At 40.9% G+C, this 25,025-nt stretch overlaps 1 protein-coding gene across 5 annotated transcripts in view; it reads right to left on the bottom strand.

Moving 5' to 3' along the window:
* Akap9 (A-kinase anchoring protein 9) overlaps positions 1–11,080 on the bottom strand; it is a 142,505-nt gene extending 131,425 nt beyond the window's left edge. For 4 of the 5 annotated variants that reach the window (XM_076913076.1, XM_034519015.1, XM_076913079.1 and 1 more), the window contains exon 1: positions 10,864–11,078. In XM_076913076.1, coding sequence (XP_076769191.1) covers positions 10,864–10,911 — 48 coding nt within the window. In that variant the 5' untranslated portion in view covers positions 10,912–11,078. Of the gene's footprint in view, positions 1–10,863 lie in introns of all 5 variants that reach the window. The other variant, XM_076913077.1, reaches the window with a different exon arrangement.
* Between the last annotated feature and the right edge of the window lie 13,945 nt (positions 11,081–25,025).

The raw sequence follows: 25,025 nt of genomic DNA, 5'->3' as shown, positions 1-25,025 counted from the left end.
AGCTACCAATACTACCCAGCTACAGCTCCTATGTACCACAACAAGAGTGACTTGCATGGTATGATAACCCTAAGGGCGTTTTAGTGGCAAGCATATCTTGGTGGTAACCAACAGCTCTCTAATTTGACTTAAAGCTCACTGAATGAGAGAACTCATGAGTAACATTGGAAAAGTAGCTAACTACCCAAGGCTTGTGAAACTCTAGACCTTGGAGAAGAACCTGCAGCTGCACCTTACTAAACCTGCATAACCTCTAACTGATGCTAAGTACAGAAATGTTCTTTCATTATTATCTTCACCTTATGGGCACACTGAATGTATTCTATTGTAAATGAAACATAGGTCTAAAGTATGCAGAACTAACTTTCTAGGAAAGCAGCAGTGAGCACGGCCTCTACCATCCACAGCAACCCTGATTCTCCACCTACTTCACTGTGATAAGAAAGCATGAATCCATTAGATTCTTCTATTGAAATCAGGGAACTAAGAGGTTGTGGAGGCTTGAAAGAGAATGCTCCCCCAGAGGCTTATGTATTTGAACACGTGGTCTCCGTCAGGAGTGCTGTGTGGGACATGCAGGAGGTGTGGCCTGGTTGGAGGCAGTATGTCCCTAGAGCAGAGCACTGAGAGTGTAAAGATTCACTATCAGTTCACTCACTCTACTGCGTGTCTGTGCCTCAAGATGTGAGCTCTCTACCTTGTACTCTAATGGCCAAAATGACTGTCCACTGCCATGAGGACCTCACCGTTACAGCATTAATACTTTGGTACCATACATCAAAATAAACTCTTATACAAGTTGCATTTTGTCACAGCACAGCAGCAGAGGTAGTAAACTCTCTAGAAAGACAAGGGAAACATCCCAGTGGAGGAGTCTAAGATCAGTGCATGATGTCTTACTCACTGGATCTTAGTTGTTCTGCTCAGACAACCTCTAACGTGCACTGTGCACCCTACTCAACAGTATGCAGACACGAGCACTTTCCTGGTTCCCCAGCACAGCCAGGGTTTTATTGCTGCTGTTGTTACACTAGATGATCCCTACTTCCTCAGATTCACACCAAGTAAAGTAACTGCTGTACAATAAATCAAACTATGAAATTGCTTAGTGGAGCAGAGTCAAAAAAAAAAAAAAAAAAAAAAAAACTGGTTCTGCAAGTGGTACCCAAGCCTTACTGTTCACTGGTTTTCAGAATAACGAAGTTGGCTTCTTACCCTAAATTTTTATTTTGGTAAGCCATGTGACCTAGACATCAAAACTTTTAAACACATTTCCCAGGTGCTTCTAACATAGTAACACGTGGCTATGCAGTTACTCTGTAAGCAGACAGGCCTCCGGTGCGAAGCAGTTATTCTTTGTGTCCCCTACTCCCACTGCGCTGCCTTTCTCCCAGCTAGCCTGGACCTCTTGATCCCCCTGCTTCTGCTACAACTACAGGAATTGTACCACCAGCCCAGCTATTTGCCCCCTCTTTTAGTTTTAAAACATATTTGGAGGCTCCACTGGATAGAACAGATCTAGGAATTCATCCTCTTGCTTTTGGTCAGGCGTAGGCAAGTAGAGCCAAAGAAAACTGATCTGAAAAGGAAGGAATAAAGGATACTAAGAAAGTGAGACAAGTGAGGGAGACAGCAGCAGTCGAGCAGTTTCTCCAGCCCCATGGAACCCAGCTATCCTCCTCTGTCCTGATCCATCTGTGCAACAGCTCTCCTTTGTTCATCTTAGCTTTTGTCTCAAAACACAGAAACCCACCTGAAGTAAACAGCTTTGTGTTTATCTGTTCAAGTGTGTGTGTGTGTAAGTGTGTGTGTGTGTGTGTTTAAATAAAGATCTTAATGTTCTTTATATAACAATTAATGCATTATTGCCCTGGTAGCAATGTATCTGTTTGAAAATGGATGCAGTACTTGAAAGGAACTTCTCAGAGGTGAGACAAAGTATAAAACCAAGCACGACTTCTTTAAACAGCTCCCACGACTTCTACAATTGAAGCTGTTCTATGTTCAGTGGCTCACATGGTTCCTCCTTAACTGTTACGTCTCTGACCTCAGTTTCTGCTGTTCACCTTAATCATCTGAGTTCCAGCATGACACAGATGAAAACAATGGCTGACGCTCTGAAACACGCAAGAGCCTGACTGTGTCAATGGCTGACACTCTCAAACATGCAACAGCCTGACTGTGTCAATGGCTGACGCTCTGAAACATGCAATAGCCCGACTGTGTCAATGGCTGACACTCTCAAACATGCAATAGCCCAACTGTGTTAATGGCTGACACTCTTAAACATACAAGAGCCTGACTGTGTCAATGGCTGACACTCTCAAACATGCAACAGCCTGACTGTGTCTTTTTTTTCTTTAAATTTATTAATTTAATGTGTCAGTGTTCTGCCTGCGTGTACAACATGCGTGACTGCTGCCCACTGATGTCAGAAGGCAATGGACGGCCCACAACTGAACTTAAGGGTGGCTGAGCCACTGTGTGGAAGCGGGGAACCAAACTGAGGTCTTCTACAAGAGCAGCACAAATTCTTAGCCCCTGTGCTCTGTCTCCCATCCCCGACAGTGTTGTCAGAGTTTTCATTTTATTAGCTAATTCCATGGCATAACACTAGTTAAAAAAAAAAAAAAAACCTTCTTCTTGAAAGGAGGACAGAACCACCCCAGACGTACAGACACTTGAACAACATAAAGTCTCAGTGAACAGCAATGCACAGAAGAACTCACAACCATGAACTGGAAACATATCACACTGCTCAAGAACTAAAGGGATAAGAGAATACTACAGAGTACAGAACAGACTGCAGATTTACATAACCTCCCAAAACCACTCTTGGAACAATGCTAATTTCTAGATAGTCTAAATATTTAACACTTTTGAATCTATTAATTCATGTATAAACCAAACAGTCTATGTACCATGCTTAGACAGGCATCAAGTGCTTTAAGTTATATTTTAGTGACAACTACTGTGAAATTTTTTAAGAGGATACAATATTATAACAAAAATATCTTTCATTAGTGAAACATACATATACTTCTATTGTAGTCATGTATTTCAATGACTAAGCCAAAAACCAACAGGTGCCTGCTTAACCAAACAGCATGCACTTGTGAAACAGCTGATGGTGGAACAAACAGTCACTGGTCAACAATATAACCAAGGTTAATACATGCTCCAATCTACTCACCAAAAACTTTATTTGTGGCTAGCAAAAATTTACATTGTATAAGCCCAGGAAGGTAACTCCACTGAGAATGTATGTTTCTGTCTGTCCATTCCTGGCACATAAATATATATGCACCGTGTGTGTGTGTGTGTGTGTGTGTGTGTGTGTGTGTGTGTACAGAATTATATAATATATAAAATAAGATGGGAAAGGCATTGTTAAATGTGGACGAAGACTTTATTTTTCTGAAGATCCACTAATGGCCAAAATAAGCACATAAGAAGATTTTCTTCATTAGTAACTGGGAAACCCTGAACTAAATCCCACTCTGCATCTACTCGGGCTGCTTCTCATAACTTAAAAAAGAAGACACCCATGTTAATGTGACAAGAAGAAGCTAAATTCTTAGACACTGTAAACAGGACGGACAACAGTACAGCTACTGTCCACCGTGACTTGAGATACCTGCAAACACATCAATGCAATCCGCACATGACCAGAGTCTCACTCCTGGGAAACAGAGCAGAGAGATGAGCAGGTACTCCAGTATTTGTACACAACTGTTACAGCAGCACGAACCACCACAGACTAAAGGTGAAAACCACCTAAATCAGTATCAATGGATGAAGTATAAACAAATCAATTGGAATATCATTCAGTGACTACCAAGCTAGAGAGACAGGGGAATGAAAATATCTACAGCACAAGGTTTTATTCTGGTTTGGTAAGAATAGGCATAGATATAATTGTATAATATTAAAGGTTATGCCACTAAAAAGCTTGTTTCAGAATGGTTTGTGCTTAGGTGAGTCTTATCTAAATTTAAAAAATAATAATCCAACACTAGCTTTTTCATATCCAAGATTTCTATCAGTATTTTACTAATGCCTTCAAAGCATAAGTTTGTGATCCATGTGCTGTAACAAGATTCTTCTTGTAGACAATAAGGCACAATTTGCAAGAATTTAAATAAATGCTTGCTAAGTAAAAGTCTATAGTTGTAGTTGTGTTTAAAACAAACGAGAGAATAAATGTCCAAAGTCCTAGAGCCTTTAACACTAGGCCAGAGTACAGTATTACATATATTCTCACCCTCTCATAGACCTACACACACACACACACACACACAGAGAGAGAGAGAGAGAGAGAGAGAGAGAGAGAGAGAGACCCAAACTTTATAACAAACTAACAGACTTTCAAATTTTCAGTAGTTTTTCAAGTTAAAAAGTTAAAGTTTTAGCTGAGCGGTGGTCACACCCACCTTTAATCCCAGCACTGGGGAGGCAGAGGCAGAGGCAGGCATATCTCTGAGTTCAAGGCCAGCCTGGAATGATAGCTCAGCAGTTAGGAGCACTTGTTTTTGCAGAAACCTTGATTTGGTTCCCAGCACCCACATGGAGGTTCACACACCCATAACTCTAGTTCCAGGGGATCCAACACCCTCTAAACTGGGAGGGCTCTAGTGCACATACATACAAGCAGGGAAAACATTCACACACATACAATCAAGTGAATGAATCTTGAAATAGGACATTGTTTTAAAAGATCTTTGTTCGACTCTTGTCATGGGATAACCCTGGAATGAGTTTGTTTGTCACCCAACCCCTTTGGCTTGACGGACAGTAACTGCCATTGCTGAGTAACAGCATGTGGAAAACGACAGCCAGAGGAGGACTGTGACTTGGTGGGACAAAGACTGTTCAAACAGCGCATGTTTCCCTTCTGTCTTTTTCACCCCTGTGTTTTGCCACTGGGGGTTTATTCCAGAGGCCTTGCCTTGGAAGAAGCTTGTCCTGCCCAGGCTCTGTCACATGCAGTTTCTCTCACTTCAGTGAGACCTGCAGATAATGAACAACTTTTAAATTCCTGGTCTGTGTGCTGTGAATGATTAAGGCATCAACTCCCACACTGCTGAGAATGCTAGACTAGATACACCATGTCACACCTAAAAAACGCTTAAAGGAAAACAGGAAGACAGGAAAAACGTGCACATGAAAACCCAAGGAACAACTGTACAGAAGATGAAAACCCTGGTTATCAACAAAGAAAAAAAGAAAAGAAAAGAAAGAAAAGCCCTTTTCTTTTTTCATATACCCGGTACTACTCAAACCCTAAATGCTTGGCGAACACATAAAAATCATAACCGCTGGTTACTAAATGAAGAAGCTAAGAACTTTAACTAATTCACTAAACAATGTCTATTATATAAAGCACTGTCTTGCTGGCATGGAACTTTCGTTTTAAAAATTGTGCTATATGTACCAATCATTTAAAAATATTCCTAATATGATTTAAAGATATAATTGCATTATAATACACTGTGTATAACAGTAAATTTCCAAGTAATTTTACTTGGAAAAAGTAAGTCATTTAAAATGGAGCTGAAATGCCTGGTTCCACACAGGACAGCCTCTGTGGTGCCATTCCTGACCATTGCATAGTAAACAGGGTTTGCCTGGGTCTGAAAATACTTAATAATCTGGTAATGTCTTCTCTCTCCAGGGAACAGGCTTTTTATAATCCTGAGGACCCCACAGCAAACCCAAAGACAACCAAGAAGTAAAAACAAATACGGCTGAGAAGTGTGCTCTGCTTGGCTCTGTTCTCCTTGGAATTTTCACAAACTAATCTATGAACCCCACTTTCTGGGTTCTTCAGTGGCTGCAAATCTAAGACAGCAAAGGAAAGGAGTGGGGCCCGATGCTCCGCCCACGGCACTGAGAACTAAGCACAGCAGAAAGGATAAGAGACAAAAGTGCAAGGGGGACCCACAGGGCCTGGAGGGCCTGGAGGGCCTGGAGGGCCTGGAGGGCCTGGAGGACCCATCTGCAGCTGGAGACAGACGGGAGGAGCAGGAGTTCAAGGCCAGCCTGGGCTACATGACACTTTCCATTAAAAAAACAACAAAACAAAAACAAAAAAAGGACATCCCCAAATGCCTACTAATATAGACCGCCAGCTACATGTGACACAAGCAAGGCTGGAGTAAAGCAGCACAGATCCAGGACCACACTGCAGTCCGAGACCTAGTTACACTGACATGCTCCTCTGTGGGACAGTCACGTCAGATAGCACACACTGATCATATCAATAAGGTTTTATTATTTTTAAAAATGGTATTGAAAATTTTTCCCTAATCATAAAAGAAATATTTTGGGGATGGGGAGATGGGTTGGGACCATAAAAACGGGAGCAGCGCTAGACCTGGGTGCTTTCTGCCGGACATCCTTCATGTTAGTTACTTTTCTTGTTACTGAGACCAAATACCTGAAAAAAGCAACTTAAGGGAGGGAAGAAGGGCTTAGGCTATCTCCCAGTTCAGAGGGCTCCATCCTCTGTGGTGGGAAGGCATGGTAGCCAGAATGGCTGGCCCATGGTTTCAAACAGGAAGCAGAGGAAAGGGAAGTCATTACTCCCCTAGCCTTCTACAGCCTGTAGGATGCCACTGCTCTCAGTCAGGATGGGTCTTTCCTGCCTGGTTAAAGCTCTCAAGGAATACCCTCACAGAAACAAAAGGTGTGTCTCATGAACATAGCCATCACCACATCTCCACGAATCAGTTTGTACACATAACCTTTGGGGAAATAACATTTTTTTAACTTTTTATTGATTCTTTGTCATTTTCACATTACCCATGCAAATTCCTCTCATCACTGTGTCCCTTTGTATCTGCTCTTTGACCTTGTAGCCTCCCCAGGAAGAGAAAGAAAGAAAGAAAGAAAGAAAGAAAGAAAGAAAGAAAGAAGCAAATCAAAGCACAGAAAACATCTTGTCATTGCAAACATCTTGTCATGTAAGCTGTGGTGTGTCAAAGTGTGCCCACAGTAAACCCTTTTGTCCACACACCTTTACTTGGAAACATGCATTACAAGTCACTGGTCTGGCTCAAGGCCTCTGGCTTCTATGACACCATCCATACTGGACCGTCATCCTCACACTGACTCCTCTAGGATATCCTGTTGTGCTATGTGATTGCAGGTCTTGAGCTTTGGATCTGCAGGACCACCCATTTCACCAGTTCCAGCAGCTCACAGATGGGACAGATACTGGGATGGGCCAGCTCAAAGCCCTGGATCTGGCTGAGCTGGTCAGCCCAACAGTCTTTAACCTAGCAGTACTGGTGGTGATTTTCCCAGCTTAAAGTCTTTGTAGAATGATTTTGCACCATATATATATATATATATATATATATATATATATATATATAATTTATTCTCCTGTACTGAATTTAGATTGGTATAAAACATCTCATAAAATCTACTATAATATATACATGACAAGTTATTTTTAAAGTGAGCATGTATGTGTTCTAGATGAATGGAAATTTTCATGAAACAATCTACCAATCAGTTACCAAGAAAAAGATTTAAGAATTGTGACTTATGAAAACAAATTATCAAAGACAATAATTAAGCCCAGTAAGTAGGAACTATGGAGAACCAAGCTTCTAAATAGGTTTTGGAAAATGACTTTATATGTTCTTTTCTTACAGCAGCAATGAAGAACTGCAGACTAAGAATTCTGGATTACTAAGTGATAGCCATACTTACCAAGAAGCACGCAGGGAAGACCCACTTCCCACTCTGTTCATTCAATAAGCAAGTATCTTCTTGAGTAATCATTATCTGATAGATAATTATAAGCTGCATTAACATAATAACAGAGTGTCTTTGTATAATGTTCCAGGAAATGAACAGTATTTAAAACATTTTACCAAAATAGGAAGGAGAACTCACCACAGCCCCTACTACAGAGCACCCTCACTCAACTCATCACCCCGAATCTGCCTTTTGACCCACTGAGGGCAGAGACAAACACCGCATCTGTGTTTTCTATCCCTGCCATAAAACGGGACTCCAATATAGGTTTGCCAAATAATTAGTTTTTAAAAGTTTATGATGGAGACTGAATCCGGGGCTGTACACTGCAGCACAGAGCTACACCCACCCCAGTCACTGATCAGATTTACGATAGGTTTTTTTTTTTTTTTCATTCCTAATTAAAGGCAGCATGTTTATACAGATGAAAAAATGCACATAAATGAAAAATACTTATGAAGACACACGCTGTCCTTTACTACCCATGTTCCTTTCAGGCTCGACAAACATAAAGGCTGCATAATATTCCTTCATATAACTAAGAAAATTATTTTCTTTATGTTGTCTATCTCAATGTCTGCACATTGCCACAGGCTATCTCAATGTCTGTATGTTGCATGACTAAAACTGCTTATAAGCCACGTGGATATAACCCTCACTGGGAAGAGTAGGCTTAATTCTAGAAAAAACTAACATTTTAGATAAAATAAATTTTGAGAGAGAGAGAGAGAGAGACTGTGTCCCCAAAGGCTGTGTGTTATGTGAGGGAACACATGCTTGTGCTTGTATAAGTCAGAGGCTGGTGTCCCTTATCACTTTCCACCTTGTATATTATTTTTTGGGACAGGGTCTCCAAATGAAACTCAAGGTTAGTATTTTGGCTAGAGGACTGGGCAGAAGTACCAGGGATCTGTCTGTCACTGTCACTGTCTTCCAAGCACTGGGTTACAGATGCATGCTACCACGTCCAGCTTTATGTGGCTGCTGGAAATATGAGCCCTGGTATACCCATGCGTGTACAGCATGCGGTTCACACAGTGAACAAATCATCACCCCCACCCCAAGAAAGATAGAATTTTGAAAAACAAAGAAACATGCGTAGAAACCAAATTCAGATTCTATTTTAAAGATAAATCAAGTATTTATTGGCAGCAATTTAATCATAAAACAGGTCTAGTGAAGGTAGACCAAGCTCAGCAGGAATGCCTCACACATATTTAGTACAGAATAGATCTAGGGGAGGCAGCAGAAATTATGAAATAGTCAGTAAGACATCTATCTTACCTAGACACAATAGCTCGCACACATAAAATTCTAGCACTTTGGAGGCTAACACAGGATTGCCATTGAGTCTGAAGCCTGGACTACACACTGAGCTCTAGGCTGACCCGGGCTACAGTCTAAGGCTCTGCTAAAATAGAAAGGGTGAGAGAACAAGGAGAGGAAATCTGCTATCTCCTCAAAGCCTCGATGTTTACAAAGGAACGCACACTACACCTCCAATTCCTTCAATGCTCTGAGCCCAGTCAGTTCCTTGGCTGCACAACAGGAAGCAAAGCTGGGCTTCTCCCTCAGACACATTTAAATCTCGACCTTACGTAAAGTAAAATCAACTAACTATAATCTAGACATTAGCTATTGCACATGCTCCTTTAACAAACTACCGCTGAACATGTACCACTGTCTCTCTCTCTCTCTCCAATGTGGCCCTTCATTCATTACTGACCTGCTTCCTTTGTTAATGATGTGAGAGAAGAAAAAAGGAAGGTAGGTGTCTCTGTTAGGGCTACTATTGCTATGGTGAAACCTCATGACCAAAGCAATTTGGAGAGGAAAGGGTTTTATTTAGCTTACAACACTTCCATATCAAGGTTCATCATTAAAAGAAGTCAAGAGAAGAAGTCAAACAGGAACCTGAACGGAGGAGCTGATGCATGGAGGGGTGTTGCTCACTGACTTGCTCAGCCTGCTTTCCTATAGAATCCGGGACTACCAGCCCAGACTGACAATACCCACAACCGGCTGGGCCCTCCAACACCAATCAGTAAAAACATGTCTACTGCCTGATCTGAAGAAGACATTTTCTCAATTAAGGGTCCCGCCTCTCAGATGACTCTAGCTTGTGTCGAGTTGACATAAAAACAGCAAGAGCAATAGGAAAAACAGTTTAAAATATAACATAATTACCCCCATCTATACTGCTAACAATTAGGTCTAAAAAAGACAATATAATATTTTAAAGGTAACTTCATTTTGGGGAGCAAGGGGGGTCCAAAGGTAAGCCCAAACAGGTCATTTCACAAAGAAATCATTCTATTCCATTCATAACGGTGTCAAATTATTTAGTAAGCCCAAATGAAAGATACCACATATAAGTCTGGATTGTTTACATGACTTGCCATATAATCATGCCCACACAAAATCAAAGTTACCAAATACATAATAACAAATACATTATTTAAAGCATTAATTCTATAGGTGTTGTTTAGTTTATGGAACCTTTCGGTGCTCCGAAGTTCCATTCCACGCACTACAAAAGCGCGTGCCATGACAAAGACCTCCAACACGAATATACAAAGAACCACTTCTAAAAAAAAATCCGCCCCTACAGGCAAGTTCACAGCTGGCACTTGTGGCACACTCAAGACACGGCCGAGGCAGCTGTCACAGGCCAATCACACACACCCAAGAGTGCCAGCGTGACACCTCAAGAAGGTAGGCTGATGGTCAGCGCAGGGGTGTTCCCGGAATAAAGAAAAACCCTAAACACTGGCTCCGGAAAGCACAAAGCCTCACCGACTCCCCAAACTCCCTTCAGAAAGTGAAAGGGTGGAGGCTGCAAAGCAATTCCTTAGCCGTTTATAGCCGGGGTAAGAGAGGGTTTTGTGTGGCACCCGGGAGAAAGGAACCGAGCCCGCCGGGCGGTGCACTCATCAGGTCTCCACCAGGAGCAAGAGGGGGCGGCTCTGCAGCCCCAATCCCAGCCCAGACCCCCGCACCAGCCCCAGCCGCAGCCCCGAGGCCCGGCCTCTCCCCCAGCCCCCGCCCCGGGTCACCGCCTCCCGACGCGGCCCACGGCCGCTGCGCTCCTACCTTCGCCTTGCCAGCCGCCAGCTTCTTTTGCCTCTCCTCGTCCTCCATGGCGTCTGCAGGGTAGGCTGGGACGCAGTGGAGAGGAAAGATCTGTTTAGAACCAGGCGGACAGAGCTCCGCGGCCACTCGGGACACCCTAGGCGCTCACCGGCGACTCGTGCCGGGCTGCACGGGCCCCGCGGTCACCGCCGCCATCTTCGTCTCCACGTAAACACACGGCGGCCGGCGGGGCGGAGCGGGCGGTCGGCGCAGCCGCGAGCGTAGCCCGGCAGGTGCGTGTGCCCGCCCGGCTCGACCGGGTCGGAGGGCTCAAGGTCCGGCGGCGTGACACCCGCTCCTCCCGGGACCCGGTGCTTGGAACGTGCCGCACTGCATCTCCAAACTCAAACGCAGCGGCGGCCTCATAACGGGGAAGCCGCAGTGGGAAGGGCGAGGGCGGGACCCCCAAACCCGGAGGAGCCGGACGGTCCCCTGCTCCTTTCTTAACCCCAAATCCCGCCCTCAATCCCCCCACAAAGGTTCCCTCTCAACCCATAGACTTCCCTCTTCCCCGTGCGCTGGAAGAAACGGTCTACTGCCAGAGCCTTCTCCCAACTCTTTGTTCTGTGGAGTGAAGCTGAGACACTCTAGGGGCTTCTCCTTGCCAACTGTGTTCCTAAGGAACTCGAATTCGGAATCTAAGTTGGGGACAAAACCAATCTACCCTAACTTTCTCCTCCCCCACCCTCCATTAATTTATTTATTCACTTTACATCCTGACCTCAGGCCCCCTCTCCTCCCAGGCCCCCCCCACACACACACCATGACCTCTCTAAGCTTACCCCTCTCCCCTTCCCCTCTGAGGTACACCTTACCTCAGAGTAAAGGGCTGGAAAAAGGTTTTCCAAGCAAAGGGGGACAAACTAACTTTGTAACTTTAATGACCTTAAAACAGCTATGCTTCTCTGACTTTACCTGGAGTTTTGGGACGAGTTTAAAATTTATGACTGTTCCTGGAGTGTGAAAACGCGCGAACCTTTGTCCTAGAAAGTTCTTAAAATGGCTAGTATGAAAGATTATGCCCAATAAACTTTGCTACATTTACTTGAGCCGTGCTTATAAAGTGATAATTGCCACCCTTCCTCCCCCATCTGCTCTGGCAATCCTTTCTTTCCCTCACTCCCTCTTTCCCCTCTCCTGCCCCTCAAATCCATTCCTAGAGTGAACCATTTTAGTGTCTTAGATTGATCCTTTCTTCTTTGTTTTAACATAGGTTGGACTGAAAAATTAGCAGGTAAGAACTAAAGATATTAATTTAATCACAGAAGCAGTGTTAAACGGATATGCATATGAAAAGGGGAGACTAAAAACCTTGGGTCTATCGGACACCAACGATGTTTCTAATACCGGGAAATTAGAAATCTTATATTTCAAACATAACTGTACCAACTTAAAACAATCTAGTGTATACCGTCCTATTTTCTCAGCTGGAATTGGGGACGTGATATCAGATAACTCATCATAGGAATAAAGGAAATTAAAAGAGAGGGATGAGAGAGGAGTGGTTTTCTCAGTAGCGACCCACCACCCTGTGTAGAGCTAAGTCTAGAATGAAGTGTTCTAAACTGCCTGGAGTAAGTGATTATCCGTTGACTCTGATTGCCTAGGAGAAGGAAGCCCGGGATATCTGGCAGATTTCCTGTTTGTTAATGAACTCCATTTTCTCAGTGGCTCAGAAGGTCAACTCTTTGTTACAATTTGTTCCATCTTTGTAGCTAAAGATGTTCATGATCTGCTAAAAGTTGCAAGATTATTTCTGCATTTCCCTTTAGTAATTATCAATTATAATATGTACCTGTCCGTCTCAGGTATAAACTGCTCAGTCACATAGCTGATCTATTAGCTGGCCACGTCCCTGGGATTACTGCTGTTTCTTATGGCACCTGTTCAATCATGTCTCCCTGTCATTTACTCATATAATTCAAACAAAAGGAAAAACATTGATTGATACACCTCCTTTTATAGAATAGGAAACAGAAAACTTGAGTGGTTAAATCACTCGACAACTTTCCATGGTTGGGTAATGGAAGTCATAGCTGGTGCTGATGCCATGCCTCTGAATTTGAGTCTTTTTCTGTTAAGCTGGCTGTTTCCAAACAACAAAATAAGCATCAGGATTTACAGAGGTTCTTTTGTATGTGTGGTCTGAGTGCACTTGTTCATGTATGTTTACATGTGTGGAAGTCAGATGTGTGTTCATGTGCTTCTGGAAGGTGGAGGTTGGCATTGAGGTCTTCCTTGGTCACTTTTTACATGTGTATTGAGGCAGGGGTCTCTCGCCGGAACTAAGACCTTGACAAATTAGCTAATCTAGCTAGCCAGCCTGCTTCCCAGGTCCTACCCACCTCTGCCTCTCTCTGGGTTCCTGCTGTGCCTGTTCAGCACTGTTCAGCACTGACATGACTGGGATGCAAACTCTGTTCCTCACACATGTAGGGCAGTCGCTTTTCCTCCTGAGCCACCCCTACAGCCCCAACAGTGGGGTTTTAAAGGACTAAATATGTATTTATAAAATGTGTTCAATAAAATAAGTTTCAAAATGAAAGTCCTTTGAAGTAATAACTTTACTAAAAAAGAACCTATAATCAGTGAAAGTGGTCTATCATCTAAATGAAATCACAGAAATTTAAGGTACTACTCTTACAAAGGATGTGATTATAGGTCAATAATCCAAGAGCGCAATTAATTACTGACTAATAGAATATATGAACACAAAATTCAGATCTGCAAGGGCCTTTACATCACTAAGTAATTGTAACACATAAACTGTGAGCTCCCAAATAGTGTGACAATGGCCCATATAGTCTTTATATTCACGATAAAATACATTTATTCTAAATACAAAGAGTTGTGTATTACTCTTGCTAGCAAACTTGCTGGAAGGTACTATGGCTACTGGTGGTGATGAGTGAATCCGTCTTGCTGAGCTATAAGTGTTCAGAACACTGTTAAGACTAGACACACAAAGAAAATGTAAGAAATGCTCTCCCAAGTTAGAGCAGCACAAAATCCAAACCAATTTTAGCTCTGACTTGAAGACTGTACAAACCTAATCCCATCTTCTCCTTCTTGCCACCAACATGTCTTATGTGTTAAGAGAATCAGGTCATTAGAGTTTTCCATGAGCCCTGTCCTGCTGTATTTTCTTCCTTCTTAGAAGTACCTGGGGTAACTCTATAGCTCAAAAGATAACATCCAGGGATGGCTTACATAACATCATACGCTTGTTCAAATCTATCGTTGCCAAGGGTAACTGGGGCACATGTTTTCTTTCAGGTTTAAGGAGTATAATGAGTACATCTTATGTATACTGTATGACATTTAAATTTTTCAAAATTTTTAATATAAAATTTTTTCCCTACATAGTTTCCTCTAAGAAACTAAAAATGTACCTCCATTGTGAAGATCCATGAAAAGTTTTTGTTTTCAAAATCCAAAATCAAAAGAAAGTGGAAAACAATCTCCTTTTAAAAAGAAACATGTATATCATATACACACAAGTCATGTACACATACATCATGTATATACATACATGAAAACAAAAAATTAAAAAAAAGAATTCTATAAGATCACAATAATCCAAATCCAGAATTTAAGACTGTCTCTGACTGCATGATTATTATTCATGTCATCAGCCCTAAAACATATACATATATACAAGTTACTAGATGGACACAGCAGGTTGTATCTATATATTCATATGCATGTATACATGTAATAAAAATTATTAACAACAAAGAGGCCATGGATTTGAGAGGAGGGACACAGGAAGGAGGGGAGATGCAGGAAGAAGTGGGTCATAGGAAGGAGGGGAGATGCAGGAAGGAGGGGAATGCAGGAAGGAGGGGGATGCAGGAAGGGGAAGAGACACAGGAAGTGGGGAGATGCAGGAAGGAAGGGGACGCAGGAAGGGGGTTAGAGAGAAGAGAGGTGGAAAAGGATAAAACGACAGTACTGTATAAAATTCTCAAAAAAAAATTCAAAATACAGTTTTGGAACAATGCCAATTCTTTGAATTTGTAGTATGTTTTTAGGTAATATTATAGAATTATTATTAATTTTAATAAAATAAAACAGAGGTGGTATTCGTTAGAAGGAATTTAATTTTGACTGTTGGAGAGCAACATCAAATATCATCAGTTCTAAACTGTATATATAAAATGACAGTAAAACATGGTGATTAATGGTTTAAAAACCATTAGTTGGGCATGTTACAAACCAATATTCGATGTTGACATTATTTGAAAGGATATGAATGATATAAGTAATGATTTCACAAAATTTGATCTTGTTTCTAATATATTTAATTAATGTTGCATTATTATATAGTAACAAAAATGGATTTATATATTAATGAAACACAAAATTTAGTTGACCAGTAATTTAATTTTTAGAAAATAGCTTAACTAGCTCAAATGAAAGGATATTACAGCTTGAAGACAAGGCGGTTGGGCTGGAGAGATGGCTCAGCCGTTAAAGGCTAGGCTCACAACCAAAAAAAAGAAGACAAGGCGGTGCATTCTGGTAGCATTAAAGTAAAAATTTATAATCACTGCGTCCAAGAACTGTGAAACATCATCATGCTTACAAACAGTATAGAAGAGGTAGCTAAAATACATACTAAAAACATAGAAAACCTAGTAGTAACAGAAAATTATATCCATGTACAAGAGGCACTTATACATCCACCGACTGAGAGTCTGGGATTAAAGATTAGTAAGTAGGAGAGTATTTCAGGAGGGTGGGAAAGCTGGTACTCGGTCATCAGTCTGAGTTTTGAAGGTTGAAAATCTGGATCTTCACAATTGTCACAGTCTTTTCTGTTCTAGATTATGAGTGAGAATAAATTTAGCACATTAAGAAAATCTAAAACCTATCTTCTGTAAAGGGACGAATTCTGCGGGCAACAGAGTTCTTTTAAGGTGGCTAGTTCCCTCTTGCCTTGTTAGTTTTCCAGAATATTTTGCTATCCAATCACAATCCCCTCTGCTGAGAAAAGAAGGCGAAGGAGAGAGCTAGCGCTCATGCAGAACCCAGTGTGTGTGTTTGCAAGTGAGGAATGATAAAGAACCAGTAAGGATGGGTTCAGGCCACAGACCAGGGGCAGACTAAGATCTAGTTGTCAGCAGACTGGTGCCAGCTGGGACTGGGAGAGAGACTATGGTCTGTATTTGTCTTTGACTGATTGGCTGGCAGTCTGTGGTTTGCTTTGGTTTAGGGTGGATCACTGTAATCTTTGCTCTTTTTCTTGTCTCTCTTCATATAGCCGGCCCTCCACACAGACCCATCTCCATGTCCATATTCCCCTCTATTTATAAGGACATGTTTTATAAAGTTATATTAGGTTAGGGCTGACTAAAATGATCTTATGTTTTTAAAACATATCTTTTAATTGAGCTAACAATATGATCACCCATGATCTTCCATGTGATATTTCAGTACATCATGAAGTGCTAAAATCAATGAAAACATGTTTCCTTAGTCACCTATCCTTTATTTGCCATGAGAGTATTCAAAATTATTTCTTCTAAAGATTTTAAGTATATCACATTATTATTATCTACAGCTAACTCACTATGGAATAAGTTATCAGAACTTATTTCTTCTACCTGATGATAACTTAGTCCCCACTGACCAGCCTTTCACTAGTAATGGCTTCATATTATCTTGATCATCTGCAAATCTCATTTCCCAGTATAGTCACATTCCCAGATACCTGAGGTTGGGAATTCAAAATATTTGGGGGGAGACATAATATACTCGGTAGTACCAGCCCATGAATAATGTACGTACATTTCCTGTAATTTCTATTACTGTCTCAAATATTGAGAGTATTTTGTCCTAACAATAGAATAGAATCAGAAACAGCATGGAAAACGTTTCTCTAAGAGAGATAAATGAAATTTTGGTCCTTAAGGTATTTACTTATCTGAAGGTTCCTTTATTTCTTAACTGCAATAGCAGGATTGATATATTACTATATATGCTTGTGTCTCTTCCAGTTGAATAGCTCTGAGGAAAACTTGATATTTAACAATGTGGACTTAGTATTTACAATTACCTCACATTACCTTTTATTAAATAATAAGTCCAAAAGACGATTAAAAATCACTGGGGGAATGATTCCAAGCAAGAGACATCACAGATATTTTATGGGGGAGAGAAGGAGACCAGCACAGAAGGAAAATGCCGGACAGGCAGAGAAGGGTATGGGAGACTGAATATGGCCATAGTACACAATGTACTTAGAAACTGAAAGAGATTTCCAGTGGAGGCTCCTTTTGTGCTTCATTTGCAACTTCATGACCCTATTTGACTTTTTATTATGCAAGTGAAATCTTGGTAAAAAAAAAATTTAAATATAAATATTTAACAAAAATCAAGAAATAGAATTATATAAATGTCATTCAGAGTTACAGAGACAAAAAAGGAACTAAATGAAGGTGGTAAAATATTGGTTACCACTGAAAAGTGTAAGGCTTTTACTAGCCTTGGGATGATTGTTTTTTATAATAAAAATAAGTGACCAACACTAAATCATCAAAAATAGTAGTCCATCAGATTTCTATGAAAATTATTCAGTACTAAGAAATAATTGTGAATCACTTGGGTCTGACTGAGGCCATTTTCACAGAATGCGTGTGTTAACAAGCAGACACGACTATTTTGAGAAAGCGAACATGTTTACTTTTCAACATCATGATGTCACGAGTCCATTCCAAAAACTCTCAGTCCAGTATCTTAATACCAAGAAAGGTGCCTGCTGGCTGAGTAAGGGTCATGCTTACATTAAACTGATAGTTGTCTACTTGAACAGAAAAGATCATTCTAAAAGAATTAATCCCTTTAGGCTTATGTTGTAATCTTTTTTTGCAAGGATAGGTTTTCTCTATTACACAGTGGGGCATTTGAGTTCTGATATAGAACTAGCAAAGCAGCAGCAGTGACAGAGAGATGGATGGCCAAAGCCCCACTGTGTGCTATGGCAGCTTCCAACCCATGAGTGGATTACCTTGAAGTTAATCATGGGAAAAGAATCTTTAAGAATAAACACTTTTAGGCAAGGATTTCATTATAAATGTTAGCAATTTATTTCCCTGAATATTTTTAAGTTTATGTAATAAGATAGTACCAATAAATGTTACAGATATACAAAAGCTAATCTATGTGATGTATAGAATACCTGTGCATCCAGCGTCCACTTTAAGAGAGGAACATTTCCAGAGCTTTTGTGCCTTTCCTGGTGTTCTGTCCCATACTCCATCTGTGGGAACAGAGTATCATTCACTCTGAAAAAAATCCAGCCTTCTCTGTCAAGATTCAAAGTAACTTTCTTTGGATTTATTTCTCTGGATATAAATATATACAGAAAATCTTTACTTTCATATAAAAGATGATTTATCTAGAGAGATACAGTTCCAACATCAGTTCTACCCCAGTCATACAAACTGTAGAGCCAGACATAGTCTGCTGACCTGCTTCTAACTTTAATTTCCAGGAATATTATAAAAGTGAAGTGAGCTAATGGATATAGAACACCACTTATCAATATTATTATAGCTAATTAATAATTGTAATCTTATAATCTCAGAAACAGTGAAGGAAATTTAACTGGATGTTGTAAATTTCTTCCTCTGCTAATGTTTGCTTCAAAAAATGATTAAACATATTCTGGAAAAAGAAATATTTTACTGATTTTTCTGAACATTTTAATAACACAGCCCAGTCATCTGAATGCTGGGTCTGGACATCAATTTCAAGGCTTCACAGATTCAAAGCAAGTGTTTTGTTCTTAAACTATACCCTAACCTTTGCATGACTGATTTTTGATCGATTATGCAAATATTGGTTGCCAAGGTAACTAAATGTCTTATCCATTAATGAATTTGAAGTCATTTAAAAGACTAATTGATGTCTCAGCTAGGGTCACCCCCATATCCTCCCAGGAGCCTCCCCTGTTGCAGGTCTCACGCTTGTCCCAGAGATCCCCCCCACCCCAGCTGATTTCCCTTCTTTCTCCCAGTCGTCTCACCCCCAACCTCTGCTCTCCCCATAGCTGACCCCCCTCCCCATTCCCCTCTCCCACCCAGTTCCCTCTCTCTTTCCACATGTGATGTCAATTTTATATCCCCTTCTGAGTGAGATTCAAGAATCCTCCCTTGGGCCCTCCTTGTGTCTTAGCTTCTTTGGGTCAGTGGATTGTAGCATGATTATCTTGTACTTTATGGCTAACTTCCACTTATAAGTGAGTACATATCATGCATATCTTTCTGGGTCTGGGTTCCCTCACTCAGGATGGTCTTTTCTAGTTCCATCAATTTTCCTGCAAATTTCATGATGTCCTTGATTTTAATAGCAGAGTAATATCTCATTTTGTAAATGTGCCATGTTTTCTTTATTCTGTGGTTGAGGGACATCTGGGTTGTTTCCAGCTTCTGGCTATTAAGAATGAAACTGCTATGGATGTAGTAGAGCAAGTATCCTTATGGGATGGTGGAGCATCTTTTGGGTATATGCCCAGGGGAAGTATAGCTGGGTCTTCAGGTAGAACTACTTCCAATTTTTCTGAGAAATCACCAGATTGATTTCCAGAGTGGTTGTACAGGTTTGCCCTCCATCCAGCAATGGAGAAGTGTTCCTCTTGCTACACATCCTTGCCAGCATATACTCTCACTTGAGTTTTTGACAGCAGCCATTCTGACTGCTATAAATGGAACTTCAGAGTCATTTTTACTTGCATTTCTCTGATAACTGGGGACACTGAACATTTTTAAGGGCTTCTCGGCCAATGGAGATCCCTCTGTTGAGAATTCTGTTTAGCTCTGTATCTCATTTTTCAAATTGGGTTATTTGGTTTGTTGGTGTTTAATTTCTTGAGTTCTTTATAAATTTTGGATATTAACCCTCTGTCAGATGTAGGATTGGTGAAGATCCTTTCCCAATCTGTACACTGCTGTTTTATCCTATTAACAGTGTCCTTTGCCTTACAGAAGCTTTTCAGTTTCATAAAGTCCCATTTGTTGATTGTTGATCTTAGTGCCTGAGCTGTTGGTGTTCTGTTCAGGAAGTTGTCTCCTGTACCAATTCATTCAAGGCTATTCCTTACTTTCTCTTCTATTAGATTCAGTCTATCTGCTTTTATGTTTAGGTTTTTGATGTACTTGGACTTGAGTTTTGTGCAGGATAATAGATATCAATCTATTTGCATTCTTCTACATGCAGACATCCAATTAGACCAGTACCATTTGTTGAAGATGCTTTCTTTTTTTCCATTGTATGGTTTTGGTATGTGGGATATGGAGCCTGAAGTGGTCACCTCCTATAGCTGGGCAGGACTTCCAGTGGTGGGAAGGGAACACCAACTCACCCACAAAACCTTTGACCCAAAATTTTCCCTTCCTACAAGATATGCATGGATAAAGATGGAGCAGAGATTGAGGGAATAGGCAACCAATGACCGGACCAACTCAAAATACACCCTATCAGAAAGTGCCAACATCTGGCACTATTAATGATACTCTGCTATGCTTGCAGACAGGAGCCTAGTGTAACTGTCATCTGAGAGGCTTTATCCAGCAGCTGATGGAAACAGATGCAGAGACCCACAGCCAAACATTTGGCAGAGCTCAGAGAGTCTTGTGGAAGAGTTGGGGGAAGGATTGAGTGAGCAGGAGGGGTTAAGGACACCACAGGAAGACCTACAGAACCAACTAACATGGTACCATGAGGTTCTGAACCACCAACTAAATGGACTGGACCTAGGCCCCCTACACATATGTAGCAGTTATACAGCTAGATCTTCATGTGAGACCCTAACAATTGGAGCAGGGTTTATCTCTGACTCAGACTCTCTTACCTGCCTTTAGATCACTTTTCTCTAGCTGAGCTGCCTTGCCTGGCCTCAATGGGAGAGGATTGGTTTAGTCCTGATTGGACTTCAGGTGCTAGGGCAACTGGAACAGGGGCTTGGGGAGAGAGTAGGTAGTAGGTGTGTGTGGGGGGGGGTCTCCTTCTCTGAGGAGAATAGAAAGGGGTAGAAAGGTGATCTGGAAGGATAGGAGAGAGGGGAGCTCCAATCAGGATGTAAAGTGAATAAATAAATAAATAAATAAATAAATAAATAAATGGAAAAATTCATAGATATTGCACACAAGAGATGTCTGTGGGATAGTAATTTATTCTAATTCTGTTAGAGATGATGGCATCACAGATATACATATAAGAAATAACCACCTGGGAAACATTTCACTTCAGCCTTTTATCTTTTGAAAGTCATTTTTTTTTTTTTGCTTTAACAAAACAAATCCAAACCAGCCATTTCAATAAAGCAGTCTGGAACATTGCCATTCAGTCTATTGCCATGGTAATGGCTTCTGGAGCTGCATTATTCAAACGACCCAAAGATTGACTCCTGCAATTTGTACAAGGAAACTTGTTTATTATAGAAATATAAAATAGATTCTCTTTATGCTTTTGACTCCTTCATAATGTCAACTCCAGAAGACATTTAGCTGTCAATTCCAGACAGCTTAAGGATAGCCGACTTTAAGTAGCTATAACTATAAACTTGGTTTTAAAGAGGGCCTAGTATCACAAATTGGCCATTAGCTTAAAACTACCTATTGCGTTGGTATCACATACAATGCTGATTCTACCACTAGAGAAGATGACCATAGTTTTCCTAGTGATGGCAAATAAACTGTGCAATAATGGGAGTATATTTCTTGCCTGTTATTAAGAGATGTATCATCTCTTCTTCATGTGATATGCATTCAATATTGGAGTCATGCTTTTCAACTCCTAACTGTGGTGAACTATGCCTTAGAGCTCATGGTAAAGTAAAGGACTAGAAAAGGTGCATTTGCCACATTTAACTCTGTAATTTGAGATTAGGGCTAGAATAATAGCATGCTAAACACATGGGTAAAATAAGAACAATCCATTTGCCTCGCATTGCAGGCTGTTGGCAATACTATTGTTACCCTCCAGAATCTGATGCTAAGATCCTATTGCTGAAGATACCAATTTGACTAAGTTTGCCATTCTTAACTTCTCTATACACTCCCACACTGCACACTCTTCCAGAAATGCATGATTAAAAAATACAGTTATCTGTATAATTCAAAAATGAAGGCTCTATTATTATCTGCTAGAGGGTCATAGTTATTAAACTGACTCCTAGTGGCTTGATGTTATACCCATAGATCAATGCACCTCGCAACTCTTGTCAGAGAAGCTTCTCTTGTGGGAGATGGTAATTAACACAGCAACCCACAACTAGTCAGAGGGAAGAGAAAAATAGTGCAGAGCACCCAGGATGAACTGGGACACCTAAATCACACTTCCTTCTCCACAGGCTCAGGAACCATTGTAAAAAAAAAAATGAGGGTTGAAAGAATGTAAGAGCCAGAGGCAGGGCTGTGCCTGTTGAACTCTCAGTGGTTGTGCAATATGCAAGCTGAAGCCAGATGAGATCCCAGCAGAGAGTGAGGAGCTGGCCTTGAATCCTGGTCCTTGCTGAGATTTGTTGTCAATTAACAGCTGGTGGCAGAGAGTTGGATTTGTTGTTGTTGTTGTTGTTATTGTTATTGTTGGTGGTGGTGGTGGTGGTGGAGGTGATGGTGGTGGAGGTGGTGGTGGAAGTGGTGGTAGTGGTGGTGGTGATTGTGGTGAAAGTGATGGTGGTGGTGGTGGTGGTGGTGGTGATGGTGGTAGAGGTGATGGTGGTGGTGGTGGTGATGGTGGTAGAGGTGATGTTGGCAGTGGTGGTGGAAGTGGTGGTGGTGGTGGAGGTGATGGTGGTGGAGGTGATGGTGGTGGTGATTGTGGTGGAGGTGATGGTGGTGGAGGTGATGGTGGTGGTGATTGTGGTGGAGGTGATGGTGGTGGAGGTGGTGGTGGTGGTGGTGATTGTGGTGGAGGTGACGGTGGTGGTGATTGTGGTGGAGGTGATGGTGGTGGTGATTGTGGTGGAGGTGATGGTGGTGGAGGTGGTGGTGGTTTTTAAAGAGAATTGCCCCTAGTAAACTGACCACACTTGAATAGAAGGCTACATATCTAAGAATATAAGAGCAGCACATGTTGGACTTGACTAAGGTTTAAAGAGAGAGAGAACATAAAGTTGAGCAGGTAGGTTGGGTTGGGTGGCCTGGGAGGAGTTGACTATAATCAAAATGTATTATATAGAAACATTACAGAACTAATAAAAACAAACACAACAATAAAATCTTTCTTATGACATGAAGCCCTTGCTTGTTACCAACTAATAGTTGCTATGCATGATCAGCCTGTCTTACTTTCCAATGCAGTCTGTCCATAATTTACAATCTATAAAACAATCGCATTCTATAATTTCCTTTGGATGAAGAAATGAAGCTGCATAAGTATATATTGATTCTTGCTCATACATTATTGTTGGAAGTGCGATTTGGTTCTATTTGTCACAATGAAACTGTTCCTGATCTGATTACATTTCAAGGTATGGGGGTTTGTTCTGCACATAGCATTTATTATTCGACACGTGTGCACATATATTTGCTGCAGCCTGCTTGTGATGACTAAAGATGGAAGCATCTGAGTGTTCTGTGTGAGAGACTGTTTAGGAGATATGGTAACTTCACTCAGTGGAGCACTGTACAGCCACAAGTGGGAATGATGACCTTTGTACGTACTGACTCGGAACAGACTTCAAGATGAAACATCAAGAAACAGAAAAGAATATGACCATAGTGGCTTTCATATGAAAAGATAAAATGAGGAGGGTATGGAAGGAGAGAGGGAGGGAAGGAGGGAGGGAGGGAGGGAGGGAGGAAAGGAAAGAGAGAGAGAGGGGAGAGTTGTTGAATTCATGAATGATTACTGGAAGAACCTCCACGGCACTGGATAGAGTGCTTCAATGAAGTGAAACTGTGTGACCGAGGAAAAGTAAAGAGACTTGAATTTCATTTTATGTAACTTTTCATTTTTCTACCAAATAATACACATGCACACACATATGTATGTATGCATATACACATATATGCATGTATACATACACACATATCTCTGTGTGTCTATGTATATATGTGTATATATGATATATATATATATATCATATATATGTATATATATGATATATATATATATATATCATATATATATATATCGCATGTAAAAGTAAACCAAGCGTGAGACAGAACAAGCATACCATCTAAGAACTACTTTTTATGCCTCCAACCTTCTTCATCACTTGAAGAGGACTAAGTTCTTCTGTTAGTTGCAAGCAATGGCAAGTAATTAGAGACTTGGATCTCTCAACTTGAACATTTAAAAACTGTCCTGCCTTGTAGCTATGACACTGGAGTTGGATCTCTTCCATTTAAATGGAAGCAAAGAGCAGATGGCTGGGAAGCAGAAGTGACTCCCCTTTGGCTCAGGCGTTGTTGGTGTCAAATTACTTCAGTATATAAGACACACAGTTTTAGAGAAATTTTCTAGCATAATATTCCAATACATTTCTGAAGACAAAATTTTCATGATAGAAGATATATTACAGGTCATAAATTTAAATGCTATTTGCAAAACACTACAAAATTAATTTTAAAACCCTTATTTCTAAAAACTTATTCCAACATTTGGAAGAATTTTTAAACTATAAAACCACCAACTGCATATCTATCAGAGAAAAATGTTAAAACTTTAATCAGGAAAAAAGAACGTCAAAGGTCTGAACGCTTTCACAACATGCTATCTTGCTTTTAGGTGAAGACTTCCGAATCCTGTAATTCTTAATGAAAACCACAATAAATATGTTCCTTAAAAACTCTTAAGTATACTAGAAAAAAATTCAAGTTCTGACAGGCTTTCTCACAACACAGGTGCAAGCACAGGCAGGCCAGTTCAGGGCCACTTCACTGAGAGTTTCCCTTTGCCCTCCCCTCCCTCAGGAATCCATATCAGTTTCTCCTCTGAAGATGTTTACATAACCAAACCATCATACAAATGAACTGGCACGTAGCCCCCAGAATGACTGTAATAATACATACCCCCAGAAGAAGCATGCCTTTGCTTCCTGAGCTGTGGATTGGTACAACAAATGGTCAGATAGATTTGAAGTTCTAAGTATCTATTTTTAGCCATGATGG

The sequence above is a fragment of the Arvicanthis niloticus genome, chromosome 15 (genome assembly GCF_011762505.2).
Source record: "Arvicanthis niloticus isolate mArvNil1 chromosome 15, mArvNil1.pat.X, whole genome shotgun sequence".
Lineage (NCBI taxonomy): Eukaryota > Metazoa > Chordata > Mammalia > Rodentia > Muridae > Arvicanthis > Arvicanthis niloticus.
Note: the sequence above shows the minus strand (reverse complement) of the source record. Positions and strands in the feature narration are given on the sequence as shown.